Source organism: Fulmarus glacialis, unplaced genomic scaffold (genome assembly GCF_000690835.1).
Source record: "Fulmarus glacialis isolate BGI_N327 unplaced genomic scaffold, ASM69083v1 scaffold2050, whole genome shotgun sequence".
Lineage (NCBI taxonomy): Eukaryota > Metazoa > Chordata > Aves > Procellariiformes > Procellariidae > Fulmarus > Fulmarus glacialis.
Genome location: NW_009186879.1, coordinates 7871 through 25425, shown reverse-complemented (window position 1 = coordinate 25425; position 17555 = coordinate 7871). Strand labels below are relative to the sequence as shown.

The 17555-nt window shown below is 39.4% G+C and overlaps 1 protein-coding gene across 1 annotated transcript in view; it reads left to right on the top strand.

Annotated features, from left to right (window-relative positions):
- LOC104073191 (phospholipid-transporting ATPase IB-like) overlaps positions 1 to 17555 on the top strand; it is a gene marked incomplete at its 3' end in the record, with an annotated part of 25309 nt that continues 7754 nt past the window's right edge. The window contains exons 1-4 of the mRNA XM_009572886.1: positions 1 to 101; positions 13964 to 14063; positions 14667 to 14765; positions 15599 to 15644. Of these exons, the coding sequence (XP_009571181.1) occupies positions 1 to 101; positions 13964 to 14063; positions 14667 to 14765; positions 15599 to 15644 (346 nt within the window). The remainder of the gene's footprint in view (positions 102 to 13963; positions 14064 to 14666; positions 14766 to 15598; positions 15645 to 17555) is intronic.

Sequence of the window (17555 nt, the reverse complement as noted above, 5' to 3'; positions counted from 1 at the left end):
ATGTCCGGAGCCACGTCCTCGGCGGATCTGGACGAGGCACCAGCCCGCACCATTTACTTGAACCAGCCCCAGCAGAGCAAGTTCCGCGACAACTGGGTCAGGTACGGAGCAATCCCCGCTTCTTCCTTTCCAGGCGGCAGCCTGCACGCCCCACAGCTGGTCCCTTTCCCTGCTTCCTGTCTCTGCTCAGACCTGGTTTCAACACAGTAAGTTCCGTTTCTGCCGAGGCAGCGGGGTTCGTTGGCCGGAGTGGGTGCCGGGGTCTGGATAGCAGTTCAGGGGAGAGGCAGCAAGGAGGGATCCAGCAGCAGCAGGGGGTAAGCTTCTTGTATCAACAGTAGTGAGAGCCGGGAGCTCATAGAGCTGCATGGGTGCGACACATGAAAAGGTGTCCCTTGCAGCTCTGGTAGGGCTGCTGAATTTTGGAATAACAGGACCTAATCCAGTACTCTTGGACACAAGGGTTAACACATGAAAATCTGTTGTGAGATTTGAATAGAATTGGTTATGTAAACTCCATGAAGTGTTCTCCTGAAAAGTAGCAGCATCCAGTTGTAAGAATAACTGGACTAAGTAACAAAAAAAAACAAAAACAAAAAACCCCCCAAAAACCCAAACCTCAACCAAAAAAACCCAACAGAATAGGAAGGAAGAAAAGAAAAAGGACGTCTAACAGGACAAGAATAACTACAGAATCTAGAAACTCGCATCCCCATGCATACAAGGCTATGGTTCACTCTTCGTCTTTAATTGAAGACCAAAAGGAATTTTCTTTGGTATTTGGAGCCTTTCATTGTAGGCATGTGTGTTTAAGACTTCTATTGGTATGATTAATGCTGTTATTGCAGCTTAGAAACACAAAAAATGCACACTGAAACATGGAATATAAGGATGCATAACATGCTTGCCACACTTGTCCTGGGTTAGCTAGGTGAACAGATGGCTCCTGTCATGACTAAGGAGGAGTGTTATTTAGCTGGCTTCTGTTTTGTTAATGCAGATGTTTCGGTTATTGTTCAAAGAACGGTTTACACAATGAGTGCCTTTATGAAAAGAGAGGAACTTTCTGCTGAAATGATGATTTCCATTAGCTGGTTTATTATGTGCCTTAATCAAGGGCAATTCTACAAATATCCTTTGGAAGGACGCTGGTGTTCCGGGTAGTGCAGCAACTTATACAGGATTTTCTCCTCAACTTTGACTTAATATATACCTGTCTGGAAAAGTCTGTGGCTTAGGAGCAGTTAAAATGACAGATTTTCTTAGTGCCTTGCTTTATCTATGTGGGCAGCAACATCGGATGTTTTCTCACTTCATTTTTATTTTTCCTTGACTAATTATGAGCTGAGTTCGACTGTTTTCTATGAATAGACTACTTGTGCTTTTCTTTTTTCTTTTGCGGAAAGAAAAGCAGGGAGTAGAGGGTTGGCAGAATCTGTAGTTTTGGTTTTCCTGAAAGGAGTCTGTTCTGATCTGGCTTAATCTCATGAATAAGTAGCGTGTGACTCTACAACGAAAAACTTTTTCCTGATAGCCCTGTTACCAACACCTGAGCAAGCTGTTGTGTCCAGCTTGCTGTCTGGAAGCCATTTCCTGGTAGCTGTAAAAGTTTTTCAATAGTTTTTTGCAGCTTTGCTTCCTGACAAGGGCAACTTGAGTCATGAGGAGTGTTGGCGTGTGAGGAATAGGACAAAATCCAGGTAGTGTGGTGGGAAAGTAGAGCTGTTTGCATTACGTGATTAGGTGTCTTAGCTCCTTAGTGTCATTTAGAAATTAAGTTCTCTTTGTAATAACTTGCTCCTGCTCAGTAAGAAAGCTTTGATCTCCTTGACTTTTAAAAGGGTGACAGGTTTTGACTGTGCTCTCTCCATCCTCTGGATTAGCTTTCTTCTCTCAGCCCAGTGGGAATGAAGGCAAAGGTGACTTGAGCTCGTAATATCTGAGTAAGCGTGCCTTGTGTGGAGTATGAGTGGTGGTTTATTTACTCCTCAAGAGTTTCTCTTGAGGAACTGCAGTTCTGTATTGTCCTTGGACTTTCTTACTCTGTCCAGCTTCTGGACTTCTCAGTGCCATTGGATTTGAAGACTTTTTGTCTCCATAGGAAGCATCAGTATACCACAGTGCAAGGCATTGTGTAGGCGGATAAGCACCTGTATGTAAGCACTAATGGAAAATTAAACTGAAAGAAATAGTCACAGAATCACAGAATAGTTTGGGTTGGAAGGGACCTTTAAAGGTCATCTAGTCCAACCCCCCTGCAGTGAGCAGGGACATCTTCAACTAGATCAGGTTGCTCAGAGCCCCCTCCAACCTGACCTTGAATGTTTCCAGGGATGGGGCATCTACTGCCTCTTTGGGCAACCTGTGCCAGTGTTTCACCACCCTCATTGTAAAAAATTTCTTCCTTATATCTAGTCTGAATCTACTCTCTTTTAGTTTAAAACCATTGCTGCTTGTCCTGTTGCAACAGGCCCTGCTAAAAAGTCTGTCCCCATCTTTCTTATAAGCCCCCTTTAAGTACTGAAAGGCTGCAGTAAAACAGTCTGTGTAAATCATGTGACTTCTGACTGTCATTTTTTGGTAGTTATCAAGGATTCTCTGAACAACAGTAGAAGTTTGTGGATGTTCATAGGAAGTTTTCCAAATTAAGGGGTAGTGTGGAATAGGTTGCTCAAAACTAAGCAAAATACAGCAAGAAATGGAGGTGCGGAGGATGGGGGAAGGTAGGTTGGTGTATGGCTTTTTGTTTAAGATGTTCTAAGCATCTTGAACTTTTTAACTTTTGGGGGGAGAATCACTGTTAAAAGCGAATTCCTATGTTTTTTGTGGGAGCACAAGGAAAAAGTGGTAAGTAACGACAATTTTTAATTTTGGACAAGTTAAGCAAAATTGAGAATTCCCTAATACCACTTCTAAATAGCAGATAGTGCTATTGTGAAAGCTAAGTGGATGGCAAGATGGGGTGAGGCACTGATGCTTCCAAAGTTCATAAAGTGTGAGTGTGAAGATGTAGAAGGAAGAACTGTTCTTTTTTTTTTTTTCTTTTCTTTCCCCCAGGCTTTCTGGTATAAGTAAGTGAGATAATGAGAACTTGTAGAGCAATGGCTAAATTTTTTTTGTGCTTTTCAAACTTTGTCACAAACTATTTCAAAACCTAGTGCTGTAAAACCTTGTGTGTTGTAGGCTGGATTTAGCTTGGTCCTTTGTGTGTGTGTGTGTGTGTGTGTGTATATAGGGCTGTTACCATTCTTTATTACACTGCCACAGGAGTGATTCCTTCTGTAGGAACATGTCTCTTCTACCTGCATTAGAAGCTGCTTTTATCCTTACTGTGTTCAGTTTGAAAAACTTTGTGTATGTGTAAGTCTTTGGACCTTTTAATAAAAGGTAAATGATACTCCTTTTTCAGCTGAAGCATTTTAGAAGCTTTGAAATATGTAAAAATGGAAAAAATACAAATACTTTGTCCAACACAGCTGTAGTTGTGGTATTAAGTATGTTTGCTTTTATGACAGCTAACTAGTACCTGTTTTGATTTGTTCAATATACATAACTCACATATATATCTGTTTGATAGGAGCATTTCTGTACTTCAAAATTAAGTTCAGTAAGAAGTGAAACATACATGTTCTGAAAACTGCCAGCCACTCTGGACACAGCTCTGTGCCACTTAAAGGCAATAATTATAATCATCTCCTCTCAGGCATTCTGCATTTGGGGATTGAAGTCTACTAACAGCCTTCATAAACCTAAGACATCCCTGGCTACAGACACTGTGAGATAGTAGTCAGGCTTCTAGAGACCCCAGCCAGCATTTTTTTTCCCTTGCTTCCAGTGTGCTGTGGGAAAAAGCTTTCTCTGTCCTTACTTAAAGTACTGGTTTTTCCTTCTAATTCAGGTGTGAAACACAGAATCATAGTGGATCATTCATGTTTCCAATCTCTAACTCCTCTGCTGTTGGCTTGGTTCAGTGTGAGCAATTATGGTAGTTCGTACACCCGTTACGTAGCAGATCAGCAGTGTGAAAATAACTGTTCAGCAGAAGTGCCAGCTTGGCTGGTGGTTTTGACTTGAAATTTTTTTTGCTACCTGAGTTTGCCTGATGGCTTAAACCATAGCTCTTTATTACTAAGTTTAAATTACAGTGTGATTACCTGACTGGTGGGGGAGGTGACTCAAAACTTTATCTTATAGTTTGAAAACAAACTTGCCTATTGCCTTGTGAAAACACAGGGATACAGATAAGGTGTGATGATAGCGGTTTGAATGCTGTCAATATCTCTGAGATCACCAAATTAATGGCATGAATACTTTTCCTAATATACTCTCAGTGACATATGGAAGACTGGTTTATTTTGCTTAAAGTGAGAATGTTCTACAGATCTGGCTTTCAAGTAAATACAATTCCTTGATGTTTCTCATTAATACAGGAATTGACTCTGATATCAGTGGGTTATACTGAATGTATAACAGTACCGTACTGAAACTTTCTTCCAGTGCATGCAGTAAATATCACCAGTTAAGTGATTTGAGCCCCTTACTTGTTGCATATGTACTAGTGTTGATGCAAAAGTAGTTGGAACTTCTGTTTTCTTGATCCAGGAAGTACAGAAGTGCTGAAATAATTTTAAGTACGTTTGCAATTGCCGCCAGTTTTTCTAAGTACATTGCATTTCCCATTGTAACCATTGCTTTATGTAATATTCTTATAATCAAGGCCTGGTAGTACATCCTGGTGCAAGTCTGATTTACATCAGAACCAGGACTCTGATTTCAGCCTGGGTATGTGGCTTGAGTGGGAGGTCAGGGGCAGAAGCAGCAGTCAAGAAGGCCAAAATTCTACTCATATACTTCTAATGGATCTTGAATCCAGAAGTCTTGTTGAAAGCTTCTCATCAGGGCAGAATTTGGTTGCTTGACCTATTAGGGAGGTCCCAAAAGATGTGTTCTGATACCCAGAAAATCCTCTGTTCAGAGACTTCACCGTACAGGCAAAAGTTAAATTCTGCTAGAAAAGATAATGAGCAAGAAGCCTTCAATTTTCACTTTTAAGCTATACAAGGTCTGAAAACTCAAGCAAACAGGTGAGAAGGAATTTCTCATTTCATAAGGCAGAAGCACCACCACTAGGAATGCAGTGGTGAAGACTGTAACAAGGCTTCTAGTAGCACCCCAAGTCCTGTGTTAAACAGGCTTTATGTGTAGTCCCAGACCGTCCCATCAGTGTCTGCAGGATGCTTGCTGGTGACAAAGTTGTAGGCACAGGCTGGATTCTTCTTTAATTTCAGCTGTATGTTGCAAATGAAAGCAAAGTGCATTGCTTTCTTGGCTTGTAAGTAGGTACTGTAGAAGCCACTTGTGATTTAGAGCAGTTGGTGCTCTTTGAATTTGTGGGGAGAATCTCACTGATACTTAGTGAGTCCCTGCTGCTGAAATAGGAGGTGCTAGTATCAATAGCCAATTAGTGTTGACCCTTGTAACATGAATATCCCAAGTAGTGTTCACTATGATGTGTGGTTGAAAATTTGAATAGTAGCCCGCTATGTGCAAGTGCATTTAGCTGCATTTATGCTGTAGACCAGCATTCTTCTTGCACTAAAATGTACCTTTGCTCTTTAGGTAAAACTGTCTCTACTTGTGTTCAGTTCTGTTCTTGGTAGAGTTCAGACACGGTGGCCATTTGTACTAGTGTTTGTATTACATTTGGAAATCTCTTCTGTTGTCATGTGAACAGATCGCTTGCCTGACTGCAGAAAAGCATTTTGGAATTCTTCAAAGAAGGGATGTATTATTATATTCTGAATGGTACAAGCGTAATCATGTATTAAACTAGTCCTCTGCTAACTGTTTTCAGTTCTAGGTAGAATACTGTTCTTAACTGAAAAGAAATACTCAATGTTACATACTTCTCTTAAATCAGCAAATACTTAATTTTCCTGCAGTGCAGCTGTTGCTGATATTGTAATCCATCACAATGAAAAAGGCTTGGATACAGGTATAGAAGGATTGTTTTGGCCATTAAAACTCACTTAAAGTAACTGGTATTGTATGTCTGGTGTAGATGTTGTGTTTCCTGATTATGCCAATGTATTTGAAGTTGCTGCATCTTTGGTCTTAGTGGCCTACTCCAAGGGCCAGAGCCCCTGGACAGTTAAACTGTTGAATTTTGCCTAGATGAAAAGTCTGGATGGAAAAAAAAAGATGTAAGAGTTCTAGTTCCCTTCTACCTGCTGCATGCTGAGCTCTCTGGCATCCTGAAATTGTGGGGTTCTTTTTGCATCATGATGAATTTCATACATCAGCAGTAGCTACACAGCAGGGGAATTAAACTGGGTCTTTTTCCTCTTTTTAGATATAGTCATTATTTAAGTGACTTTCAGACACTGCAGCCAAAGCTGAAATGCAATCTGACTTCATGCAAACAAAGCTGCTTTCCCACATATTTGTTGAATAAATATTGGCCCATATTCAGCAGTGTGTACTCCCTTGTTACTCTGCATTTCTATTTATTCCTCTGCTGTTGGTGATCTCTGCCAGACAAACGTGAACAGGAAGAGACTAAATGTTTTGGGTGATTCTTTGTGTAGTTTGATTGAGGGTGGAGTCAAAGCAGGTGTCTTTCAGGACTTAGAGGTGGCATGTACAATAAATCACACTTTGTGAAGTCTCTTGCTGTTTACAGTTGTTTATAGCCTTCTGCTCAGTACTACGGACCTCACTGACTGCTGGTGGTCTGTAGAAAAGGGTTTAAGAGTAAGAAATTCTCTTAAGTTGACCTAAGTAGAGCTCAAGAACTGTAATAACTGCTTTCCATACAGTTTCTGTGGACTGTGAAGATATTTGTTCAGTTTTGAGAGAAATATAAGTATTCATTTCTTCTACCACCCCTGTGCTTGTCACTAGAGCAATAGCTGCTTAAGTTGTGGTGGCACTTGGAGTTAAATAATGGCTTTAAAACTGAAGTCAGCAATCTGGCTTTTAGACAGCTAGCTATCTTAAGTGACTTGTGTTGATTTTTTTTTTCAGTTATCTTCATATCAGTGCTGTGTGTTTACTATGAAGCCTGTTTTGGGTTTGCACAGTAACTAAATGTGGTACTAAACTTCATTTATTAGACAGTAGTATTTCTAGGCTAACTGTTCCAGTCAGCTCCATTTTATTGAGTTGTACTTGCCAGCAGGGCTACTGAAAAGCAAGGGCATATTTCTATAGTGATGACCTGACAATATCAGAGCATGCTGAAACAATATCATGCCTACAGAGCTTTTAGTGCTTTTCTAAACAGTCTTTGTCTAATGTATTTGTTACTGAAAAATAGCCAGGAGTCTGCTTCCCTTTCTGTAGGGATTGCATGAATAGAGAACAAATGGAAAGGCCTTTTCTGTTTGCATGCTTTAGGAAAAGCCTCCAGGGTGCAGGATTTGGAAGCAAAAATGCTGTTACTTCTATTAAATGTGACCACGAGGTCTTGTTTTTAGGTTAAACTGATACTGGTGCATTTTGGCACAAGATACTATAGGCTAGAAATTCTGAAAAATCCTTACATGGTTAGAAGTTGATCTTACTAAACAAGAGTAATAAGACTGTCATGCTTCAGTAGACAACAGTTCATAATGCATTTTCATATACTTTTGTCTTAACAACGGTCTGTACAAAGACAACAACCAAAATGAAGCACTTGAAGATAAGCTTGTTGCTAATGCAGCATCTTAGAAGTGCAGATAGCTCAGCCAAGCTGGATTTGTCAGCTTGAACATCTCGCTCCCAAGATGAACTTGCCAGCAGAAGCAACGGTAATCAATGAATATGCACTTATCGCCCTGCCTTTTTAATTAGGCTTTGGTGTAGGACACAACAGTAATGATGTGCATTACTATAAAATAATGATGTAAGAATATATTTAAGATGTCTGTGCGAATTTAGATTTCCCCTTGTGTAAAAACACTCTTAAATCTCAGTGGTTGGTTGTCTAGCTGACAGCTTGTCTGCTTCTCTTTTTTTTTTTTTCCCTTTTTTATTTGGTTATGTTTAAGGCCTTGAATTTAACTTGAAATAAACTCTTCAGAAGAGTTTCAGTGTCTTACTACAGCAGACCCGAACCATTCTGCCCACAAAAACTAAATTCTGGTGGAACTTGACCTGGAGAGGAGTTTGTGGGCTGGCTTGATATGTCCTGACTCTTAAACCTGTATGGAAAAAAATCTTTTTCTCTCCAAATCATATGATTTGAGAAAAGAGGGCTTAGAGATACTAAGATGTGATCAGTTCCTCCTGTTACAAAGGAGGGGAAGAACAAGTCTTCCAAACATGCAGCGGTGCCTTTAGTTGCTTCTGGTGGGAGCCCATCCTGTAAGGGAAGGAATTGTTGCACTAATGGAGATGAGGGGAAGTGATAAGGTCCTTGAGATGAAAACTGTCGCACTGGTAAGAGTTTTTCTAGTTACTGGGCACTGCAATTTGAAGCTGCTATATGTGTCTCTGTACACTACCAAAGTTCAGATGGATTAGTACATCTGAATACTCCCAATCAGTTTCACTGTCTGTGTGGATAATTTAGGACAGCAGATTTATTCCTCTCTTACAGTATTGCAACAGCTTTCATAGAATCATCATAGAATCATAGAATACCAGGTTGGAAAGGACCTCAAGGATCATCCAATCCAACCTTTCTTGGCAAAAGCACGCTCTAGACAAGATGGCCCAGCATCCTGTATAGCCAAATCTTAAGTGTGCGATGTTAGCGAATCCGCCACTTCCCTGGGGAGATTATTCCAATGGCTGATTGTTCTCATTGTGAAAAATTTTCCTCTTGTGTCTAATCAGAATCTCCCCAGGAGTCACTTGTACCCGCTACCCCTCATCTTTTCCATGTGATTCCTTGTCAAAAGGGAGTCTCCATCTTCTTTCTAGCCACCCTTTAAATAGTGGACCATAGTGAGAAGGTCTCTCCTAAGCTGACTTTTCTCAAGGCTGAACAAACCCGGTTCTCTCAGCCTTTTCTCATATGGCAGCCTTCCCAGGCCTCTGATCATCTTTGTGGCCCTTCTCTGGACCCTCTCCAGCCTGTCCATGTCTCTTTTGCATCGTGGGGACCAAAACTGAACACAGTATTCCAGCTGTGGCCTGACAAGCACTGAGTAGAGTGTGATAATGACTTCATTATCTCTGCTGGTGATGCCCTTGTTGATGCAACCCAGCATCCTGTTGGCTTTCTCTGCTGCAGCAGCATGCTGTTCACTCACATTGAGCTTGTTGTCCACCAGGACCCCCAGGTCCCTTTCCACAGAGCTGCTTCCCAGCCGGGTAGATCCCGACCTGTGCTGTGTTTTTGTTGGAAAAATTGTTCGGGGTTTGATGTTTCAGTATGCTGGGCAGAAGAGTGTCCTTTAAACAAAGTTATGACCTGTTTTATCTTTTGACAATATATGAACTTGTATGTGCAAGATGTCATTGTAACTATAGAGAAGCTGTAGGGGAGTGCAGGAAAAGATGGAAACAAAACAGGCACTTGGACTATGGACAGTGGTTGCTCCAGAGCTGACTGACAGATATTCTAATGTGATGGCTCTTGGTTCTAGCAAAAGGAGCTAGACTTGCTCTTGCGCTGTAAAAAGTGCATGCCATTAAAAGAAGTGTCACGTGCCTGCAGGACCTTAGCATGCACACACAGTTCCACTGAAGACAGTATTTGAGCCTTTAATTCAAGCGGTTCATCTTGAGTGGTTTTTTTTTTTCCTTCTCTGTTACAGGGCATCTGACCTTCTGTACATGTTAACGGAAACAAAGCCTGCTTGGTGAGAGAAGAGTTCGGGTCCGTAACATTCACTTTAATTGCCCAGCCCCTCTGCTGTGGTTCAGATGTCTCTGTGCCTGGCTTGCTTAGTAATTGTTCCTGGGAATTGATGTGTGTTATAAGCACTAACATCAAGCAACTCTCATTCTTCAGCTCTCAGATTTGAGAGTATTTTAAAGTATGTGAACTGAGGAATGCATAGCTGTGGGATAGCTGCCTAGGAAAGGATGGTTTGTTGTACTTATCACCCTGGAAATGAGACCACATGTGTCTCAAGGAGGTCCTGTTTTCTTTGTCATGATTAGTCTGAAGGCAAAGTTCTTCTGAGTTGTCAATCTAAATTGTCAAGGAAGGTGTGGAAATGCTTAAATAGCTGACTGGGAAAATGTAGAGCTGTATTCGGCTGAACACTGCCAGCACACATACACTTCCCGAGGAAATAACCTCTCTGCCTCTTCATGGATGATTCAATAGAGTAAAAATTGACTTTATGGAAAGTTTTGGGGAAGAAGCAGGGAAAGTGGCAATTATGGGAGTTGTCATGCAAAAATTCCATGTTAACAAATGGGGGAACTATACTAGAAAACTACTGTTGTGTTTCTCAGCTTATTATTTGCTACTTTTCATGTGAGTATTACCAAAATAACTAATCCTTGGTACTCTTTAGTAGCATGGTAATGAGTTAAGATATGTGAATGACACTAACCTTTTTCAAATTATATAGTGGTTGCATTCAGAAAAATCTCTGCAGTGCCCTAGAAACAGTGGGGCCAGACTCTTTCAGCTGTACTAATGTGTATCCAAACTCATTTATTTAACAGGGTTTAGTAGTGTTCCTCCTGATTTGCATAGTGGTGTAACTTGAAACATGACTTACATAAATTAAGTTGCAGATCTAGAGGAGACAGATCTCTTGTAATGTTTGCACACCTGTTTAAACATCAAACTTGTGTAGTTAACCAAGGTTTGCATAGTTAACAGCTGTTGCTTTAGGAAAAGCCAGTTTGTTGTTTGGTTTCCTGCATGTTCTTGTCTCTTCCTGCTGCCACAACCTGTTCTGTAAGCTGCAGACCTGGTGTTCCTGGAGTTGGGTACCAGGCACTTCTTCGAAGATAATACAGCTCTAATTCAGGCTGGTCAGAGGGCTAACCTGTGCAAATCTTTATCTTTAGTGACCAAAATTGTGCTATGAATGAGCTGCCTGAATTTTCTACCTGTTCACCTGTAGATTTTGACTTCTTTATGAGCTTTGATTATCCTGAAGTCATCTACAATGCATCTATCTGTCAGGAGGGAGCACAAAGCTTTTTTTGTTTGCAAGTATTGTATTTGTCCTTTAGAGAGCTGTTCTTTAGAGCCAAATTAATCAAATACTCCTGCCCAGCTTAGAGTATTAGTTAGCTTTTCATAAAAAGCTTTCTTTTTGAATAGTAACATGCGCCTTCTTTTTATACATACACATGATTACTGGTCTGGGTCTGCATGGTAACAGCTGAATGTGCCCCTTTCTAATTAGAACCATACCTATTTTCTGTCATGCTACTTAAGCAATAGAGAGTGACTTAATATGTATAAAGCTCATTCAGAAGAGCCTTATTGTGTTGGCATTAACACGATCATTAAAGTAAGAATACTGTTTGTACCAGTTAGCTGTAAAGTTGGTAAATGGTAGAATGTTAATAGATGTTTCAGCTTGATTGCCATCAGAAAAACTCTTGCTCTGATATAGTCCTAGCAATGTGATCCAGGGGAATACTATTTTGATATAAAAATCTGCCAACCCTTCATTTCTAATTAGTATTGCTTGGGGAATTCACTTGCAGGGTAGGTCTAAACTATTAACTTGATTAACCCATATTTTTAAAGTTACAAGGTACTTTTGAGACATGTTTAATTATGTTCTGTATTATAGGAAGGTTATTACATGTGGGACCAAGCCAATGTGGCTTAAAACAAAAAAAATACTTAGAGTTGGAAAAAACTGTTAGCATTTCAAGGAAATAATTTCTCTTCATTTATACAGAAAGTGTACATTACATGCTGTAAACCCAGATGCATGTTTTCACTCAGTTGGCTTAGTTGGTGTAATTTATGTTGAAGTATGACCACCTGCAACTTCTGTAAAATATCACATTGAGTATTTTAATACATGATTCTGCTGAGCAGTAGTAGCAATAGGAAGTCTATAGGCTGAGTGCTAGAAATTTTGCTGTAGTGCTGTCATTTTGCCTTCTTTAGAGATTCAGTTAAAGTAATAACTGATTTGCCTCAAACCTAGTAGGGGTTTGTAATTGCTTGAATAGGAAACGAGGTGAAATTGAAATATAACTACCACAGTCTAATAAGATGGGATCTTAATTGTTATTTAATTAATCATTTTGTTTAACTTGCCCTGCTGATTCTACCGTAGTGTCCAGGATTGTTTTCTATAACAGATTTGTGCCACGTTGTCCCTTGTTACGGTTTGATTCTGGAACATACATCAGTATATCATTAAATGGGGATGGGGAAGAAAAGAGGGAGGAGAAAATGGATAAAGCAAACAGATGGTCTTGGAGAATGCTGTTCTCTAACCCTGTATGTACAAAGATAAGTGTAAGAGAACCCCACTGAACTTAATTGCCTGTGGGTCAAGGTTGTAGTAAGAGTTTTATCCATAGCAGTCAATTGTGAAAGGCAGATCATGTAGATAAAGCATTTGATTGTACTAGTCCTTCATGATTTGTGAATAGTAATGCCATGGATTTCAATTGATCTGGAAGGCTTATTGGTGGGAGAGAACAAGAAAAGCATTTCACATGAGGACAGCCTTAATGCAAAGGTGCTCTTGACATTTCTAGGAAACATCAATAAAACAGCATCTTGCCTGTGTTTTAGGAGTTGTTATTAGTGTTTCAGGAAACACTTTTCTCTTTTGAAAGGGTTGTTGTCTTAGGGTTCTCAGTTCTTTGGAAATACAAGCTGCCTTAAAAAACAACAACAAAACCCCATGCAACAATGAAAAACCCCAAACAAAAAACAACACCAAACAAAAAAACCCAAATAAAATGATACCCCAAAACTCCTGTCACAAGTTGTCTGGCTCTAGCAGAGCTCACGTTTGGTGTCTGGGGGAAGACACCTGAAATACAGCTGCAAGCACATGGCTTTTAAAACTCCAACTCTGATGCCCAGTAGTTAACAGTGGGGGAAGGTGCTGTGCTAATTTGGTGGGGGAAAGTAAGACAGAGTTACTCTTCTTACTCTAAAAATATTTTTTTTTTTCCTTGTATAATGGAACACTACATGCTGTTAGATAGACTCAGTCTCTCATACAGCTCAGGCAGTGCAAGGAAACTCATGCTGCAGAACCTATCTCAAGAAGGCATGTAGATGACTGGGTTGTAGCTAATGTGTTCAGAGAGCAAGGACTTGCACATGAAGTCTTAATCTCTTTTAGGTTATTTTTGGTAACTTGGCAACATGGGGGTGGCTTATAGAAATTTCAAAATTGAATGGCTAAATCTTTTTGTCATCTTGGATGCTTTTTTCCTGAAGTTGTACTCATGCCTATCATGGGTTTGATGTGAGCAAGACAAGAAATTACAGGTTGTTGAGGCTAGTTAGTGCAGTGTACTTTTGTTTTAAGATAGAAGAAATAGTAATATAACTGCTCAGGGAAAATAGCCAGGAAAGATTAATCTGAAAAAGTGTGCGTTGTTGTTCTTTAGGATTATTCATAACTGAGTATAGAGTGGTTCTGAACTGGGAAATGAGGCATTTTAAAAATGGCACTACAGAATTTCTAACTTCTATGTTCATCTCGGCACTTAAATCTACGTTTTGATACGGCGTAAGCACTTGATCAAGTGCTTGGAACTGAGGTAAAAGGTTGCCTGTTCATGGTGCTGAAGTTTGGATGGATAGTAAATTATCTGGTGGTTTATCCAATAATAAAGGTACCAGCGATTAAAGTGGGACTGTCAGCCTTCTGGGTCTGTGTGATACCTCTTTCGTTCTGTACAGCTCTTCCTCATAACACAGGCAACTTACTACTTCGATGTTCTATATTTGTCTTTACTGGGTGATCTTTCTAACACTGGCTTTTAGAAGCCTACTTGAAACTTTTTGGTCATAATCCCTCTATAATTTTCCAATGAAGTACTGAAATAAAAATCTTCTAACTTGCAGCACAGCCAAGTACAGCGTGGTGACATTTCTACCTCGATTCCTGTATGAGCAGATAAGAAAAGCTGCAAATGCATTCTTCCTCTTCATTGCCTTACTGCAGGTATTGTTTTATTGGGTTGCCTTGATTGTAAAATGAAATTGTAATGTAGTAAAAGTTGTTTCAGTTGTTACGCTTAACCACAAAGAAATTCTTAGACATATTTTAATAGTAATATTAATAAGTTATGTACTTAAAATTGAAATTAGAAGGCAGCTTAGAGACTTTTTCCAATGTAGTTTGTAAAATCAAGCTACTTTTATTCCTAATAAGTAAAAACAAGAAGTAGTATCGTAAAATACGGAGCTATTGACCATACTGGAAAAGCATTTGTGGATTCTTGTGAAACTGCTGACTATTTAGATAGTCCAGATTATCACTGCTTCCAGTTGAATTACATCTGTTGAATGCTTTTCTTGTGAAGAGAGGAGAAATAGAATAAAAGGCATGTACAACAACTTTGTCTTCTAATTTTATGGTAGTAGTTTTTTTTAAATCTGTTGAGAGCTTGGGCTAGTTTGCCCACTGAAATTGGATGTCAGTGAGGCACAAATCGGGAAGCTCTGCATTCTCTCTTCTGAGAGCTTTGCATAAAGTTCTAAATTAGCTAGAAACTAATTTTAAACACAAATATAAAATGGATATCTCTTCTCTCTCTGTTCACAGCAAATTCCAGATGTCTCTCCAACAGGAAGATATACCACCCTGGTGCCATTGCTATTTATTTTAACAATTGCTGGCATCAAAGAAATCATAGAAGACTATGTGAGTATGATTATGGGGAAGGCTGTGCTAAAGACAATGATTCAAAAAAAGTCACAAAATGCCACAAAGCTATGCATCTCTGAGGTCTATTGAGTCATTGCTTAACAGCAGCAAAATATCCTTTTTACTTTCAAAGCTCTGAACTTGACTAGAATTTCTGTAGCACACTGGGATAAATTAAGCATTTTCATTATAGATGGTGAACAAGGTAACAATAGAAGTCAGGACGCTTGTTTCTACCTCTTCAAACTTGTTTATTCATGCTTTTGTTAGAAACGCCTGGCTAGAAAGACACTGTAGAGTCCTGACAGTGGCTTTTTTGGTTGGTCTTGAAAATGGGCGGGGGGGAAAAGCAACTTTAGCGTAGAACAAACTGTTTTGGGGAAATCTTCACTAACTTACTTGGATACTGTTGATAATAAAGAGGTCTTTCTGCTTTGCCAAGTTCTGATGAATGAAATAATTTAGAAATCAGTCTAAACAAACAGCACATAGACTGTATAATGCACCTGTCGTCTAAGTATACTGTTCCTCATTGTTCTTCTTATTTTTCTTCCAAAAACCAGTTTTGCAGACTTAATTTTTTTGCTGTTGATCCAGGCTTGAGCCTGACTTTCAACATGGAGACTGTCACTTTAAAGCTAAATTATATTCTCTTACAAATCATTTGGATTTAGATTTGTGTGGCTTTTAAAAAAAAAAAAAAAAAAAAACCAAACCAAACATAAAGGCAAAAATGACCTAATATATCATCTTGCAGTTTGTCATGTTTCTAGCTCTAATGGTTTTAGAATCTGTAATAAAGTGTAATGAAATGTTTTGTTTCCTTGCAGAAAAGGCATAAGGCAGACAGTGCAGTGAATAAAAAGAAAACAATAGGTAAGATTAAACAGTCTTTAACTTAAAGTGCAAATAGTGAATACCAGCACACTTACTTTTGAACAAGTCTATTGCTTAAACAGTCATGGCTGTGGGGAACACATGTCTTTTTGGACTAGGTAGTTACTGGTATGTTAGAAATCTACTTTGAATGTTTCAGACTGATGCTGATAGTGTGACACTTGAGGGCGAAGCATGGGGGTGATTATTAGAATTTGTAAGTTGATGTAATTTCAAGGCTGTCCAAAGTTATACAGTTCTTGGCTTCTCCAAGAAAACCAAACAATTTTCTCCCCTGCCAAACGCTATCCTGATTATTCTTAAAAAACAAACAAAAAAGCCACACACACACCCCCCCACCCCAAAACAAACACCCCTCCCCACCAAAAAAAATCCAAACAAACAAAAAACCCCAACAAACCCTTGAAACACTAAAAGTTGGTGTCAAAGAAATTTTAAGTCATTTTTGTAAATGCTGCTGCCCTTAAAATATAGCTCTGGGGATTTTGTGGATTTGCTTTCTTGAAGTGTCACTGAAAGAGAATTTAACACTGATATCCTCTGAATCCCTACATGTATCCCTAATGTATTGATGCTACTTGGCACTGAAGACATAGTTTTTGTTTTCTTCATCTCCCTTAACTGAAAACCTGCGCAGAAAACATGAAGAGTTTATTGATGGTCAGCCCTATGGTCAGTCCATACTGCAGTCACGGGATCTCCATGATCCTGTGTTGGACAGCTCCTTTGCTGCTCCTCTGTGGAGATCTGCAGATGAAACGGAAAACACAGGGACTTGAGCCTTTGAGTAGAGCCCCTTCCTCCCAAACATGTTTAGCTTAAGTGTCAAGAAGCTAGAGGAACACTTAAAGGAACATGGGGGACTGAACAACCTGCTAGCTCCGTGCTTCAGTTAACAGGCAAAATGTTTGCAGGACTATTTTCAGTGAGTTGTTTTTCCTTCGTGCTTGAGAAGTTAAGTTGATCATTGAGATTGTGTATTAATGAACATCAAAAAGCATTGCTTTACTAATTCTTCGAGGTAATTTCTCTACAAGAGTCTGGGAAGATATTTCAAGTGCAAGAACACTGTATTTATTAGTCATGAGAAATCAGCAATTAACTGGCTGTAACACAACAGACCTTGTTATAGGTAGTATGAAAGACTGCTCTTTCAAAGGTCACACAGGCAGTTCTAATTCATTTGTAGTTAGAGAACATGTGCTAACAAACACTTCAAGGGAATTGTGAAGAGAATTAAAGAACACAAGGCATTCTAATGGAGCTAAGTGGGACTTAGCACTTGAAAAATTATTTTAGATCAAGTTTTATTTTTACATTTGAATATCTAAATACAGTTTTCAAAATTATACTTAAAACTGTAGCCTCGTATTTTTTAAGAGGAAGGCTAAATAGGCTCATTCTTGAGACTTGTTATGAGAATGAAAAGCTAATTTATTTTCAAGGTGGGATTAAGATAAATTAAATTTAGGTTCTGTAGTTGCCTTTAAGTTCCTCTTACAGCTGAGTGAGGTCTAGTCAATGCAATCAGTACAGAGAAAAGTTCAACTCACTCAAAAGTAGATGTCTACTGGCTGCTTAGCTATATTCTGAACTACACTGACTGCAGTGACCAGATGCTTTCTTCAGTAACATTCGTGTAGACTTCGCATTTATCTCCATGTTTAGTTTTATGAGCAGTAGTGTATCTTCAAAGCACATTTACTATATTAAATTTCCCATTGAAAAAATCAGTTTGCTTTGCGGAGTGGCTTTGTGTTGTGGTTTAACCTGGCAGGCAGCCAAATACCACGCAGCTGCTCACTCACTCCTCCCCCCAGTGGGACGGGGAGAGAATCGGAAGGGTAAGAGTGAGAAAAACTTGTGAGTTGAGATAAAGACAGTTTAATA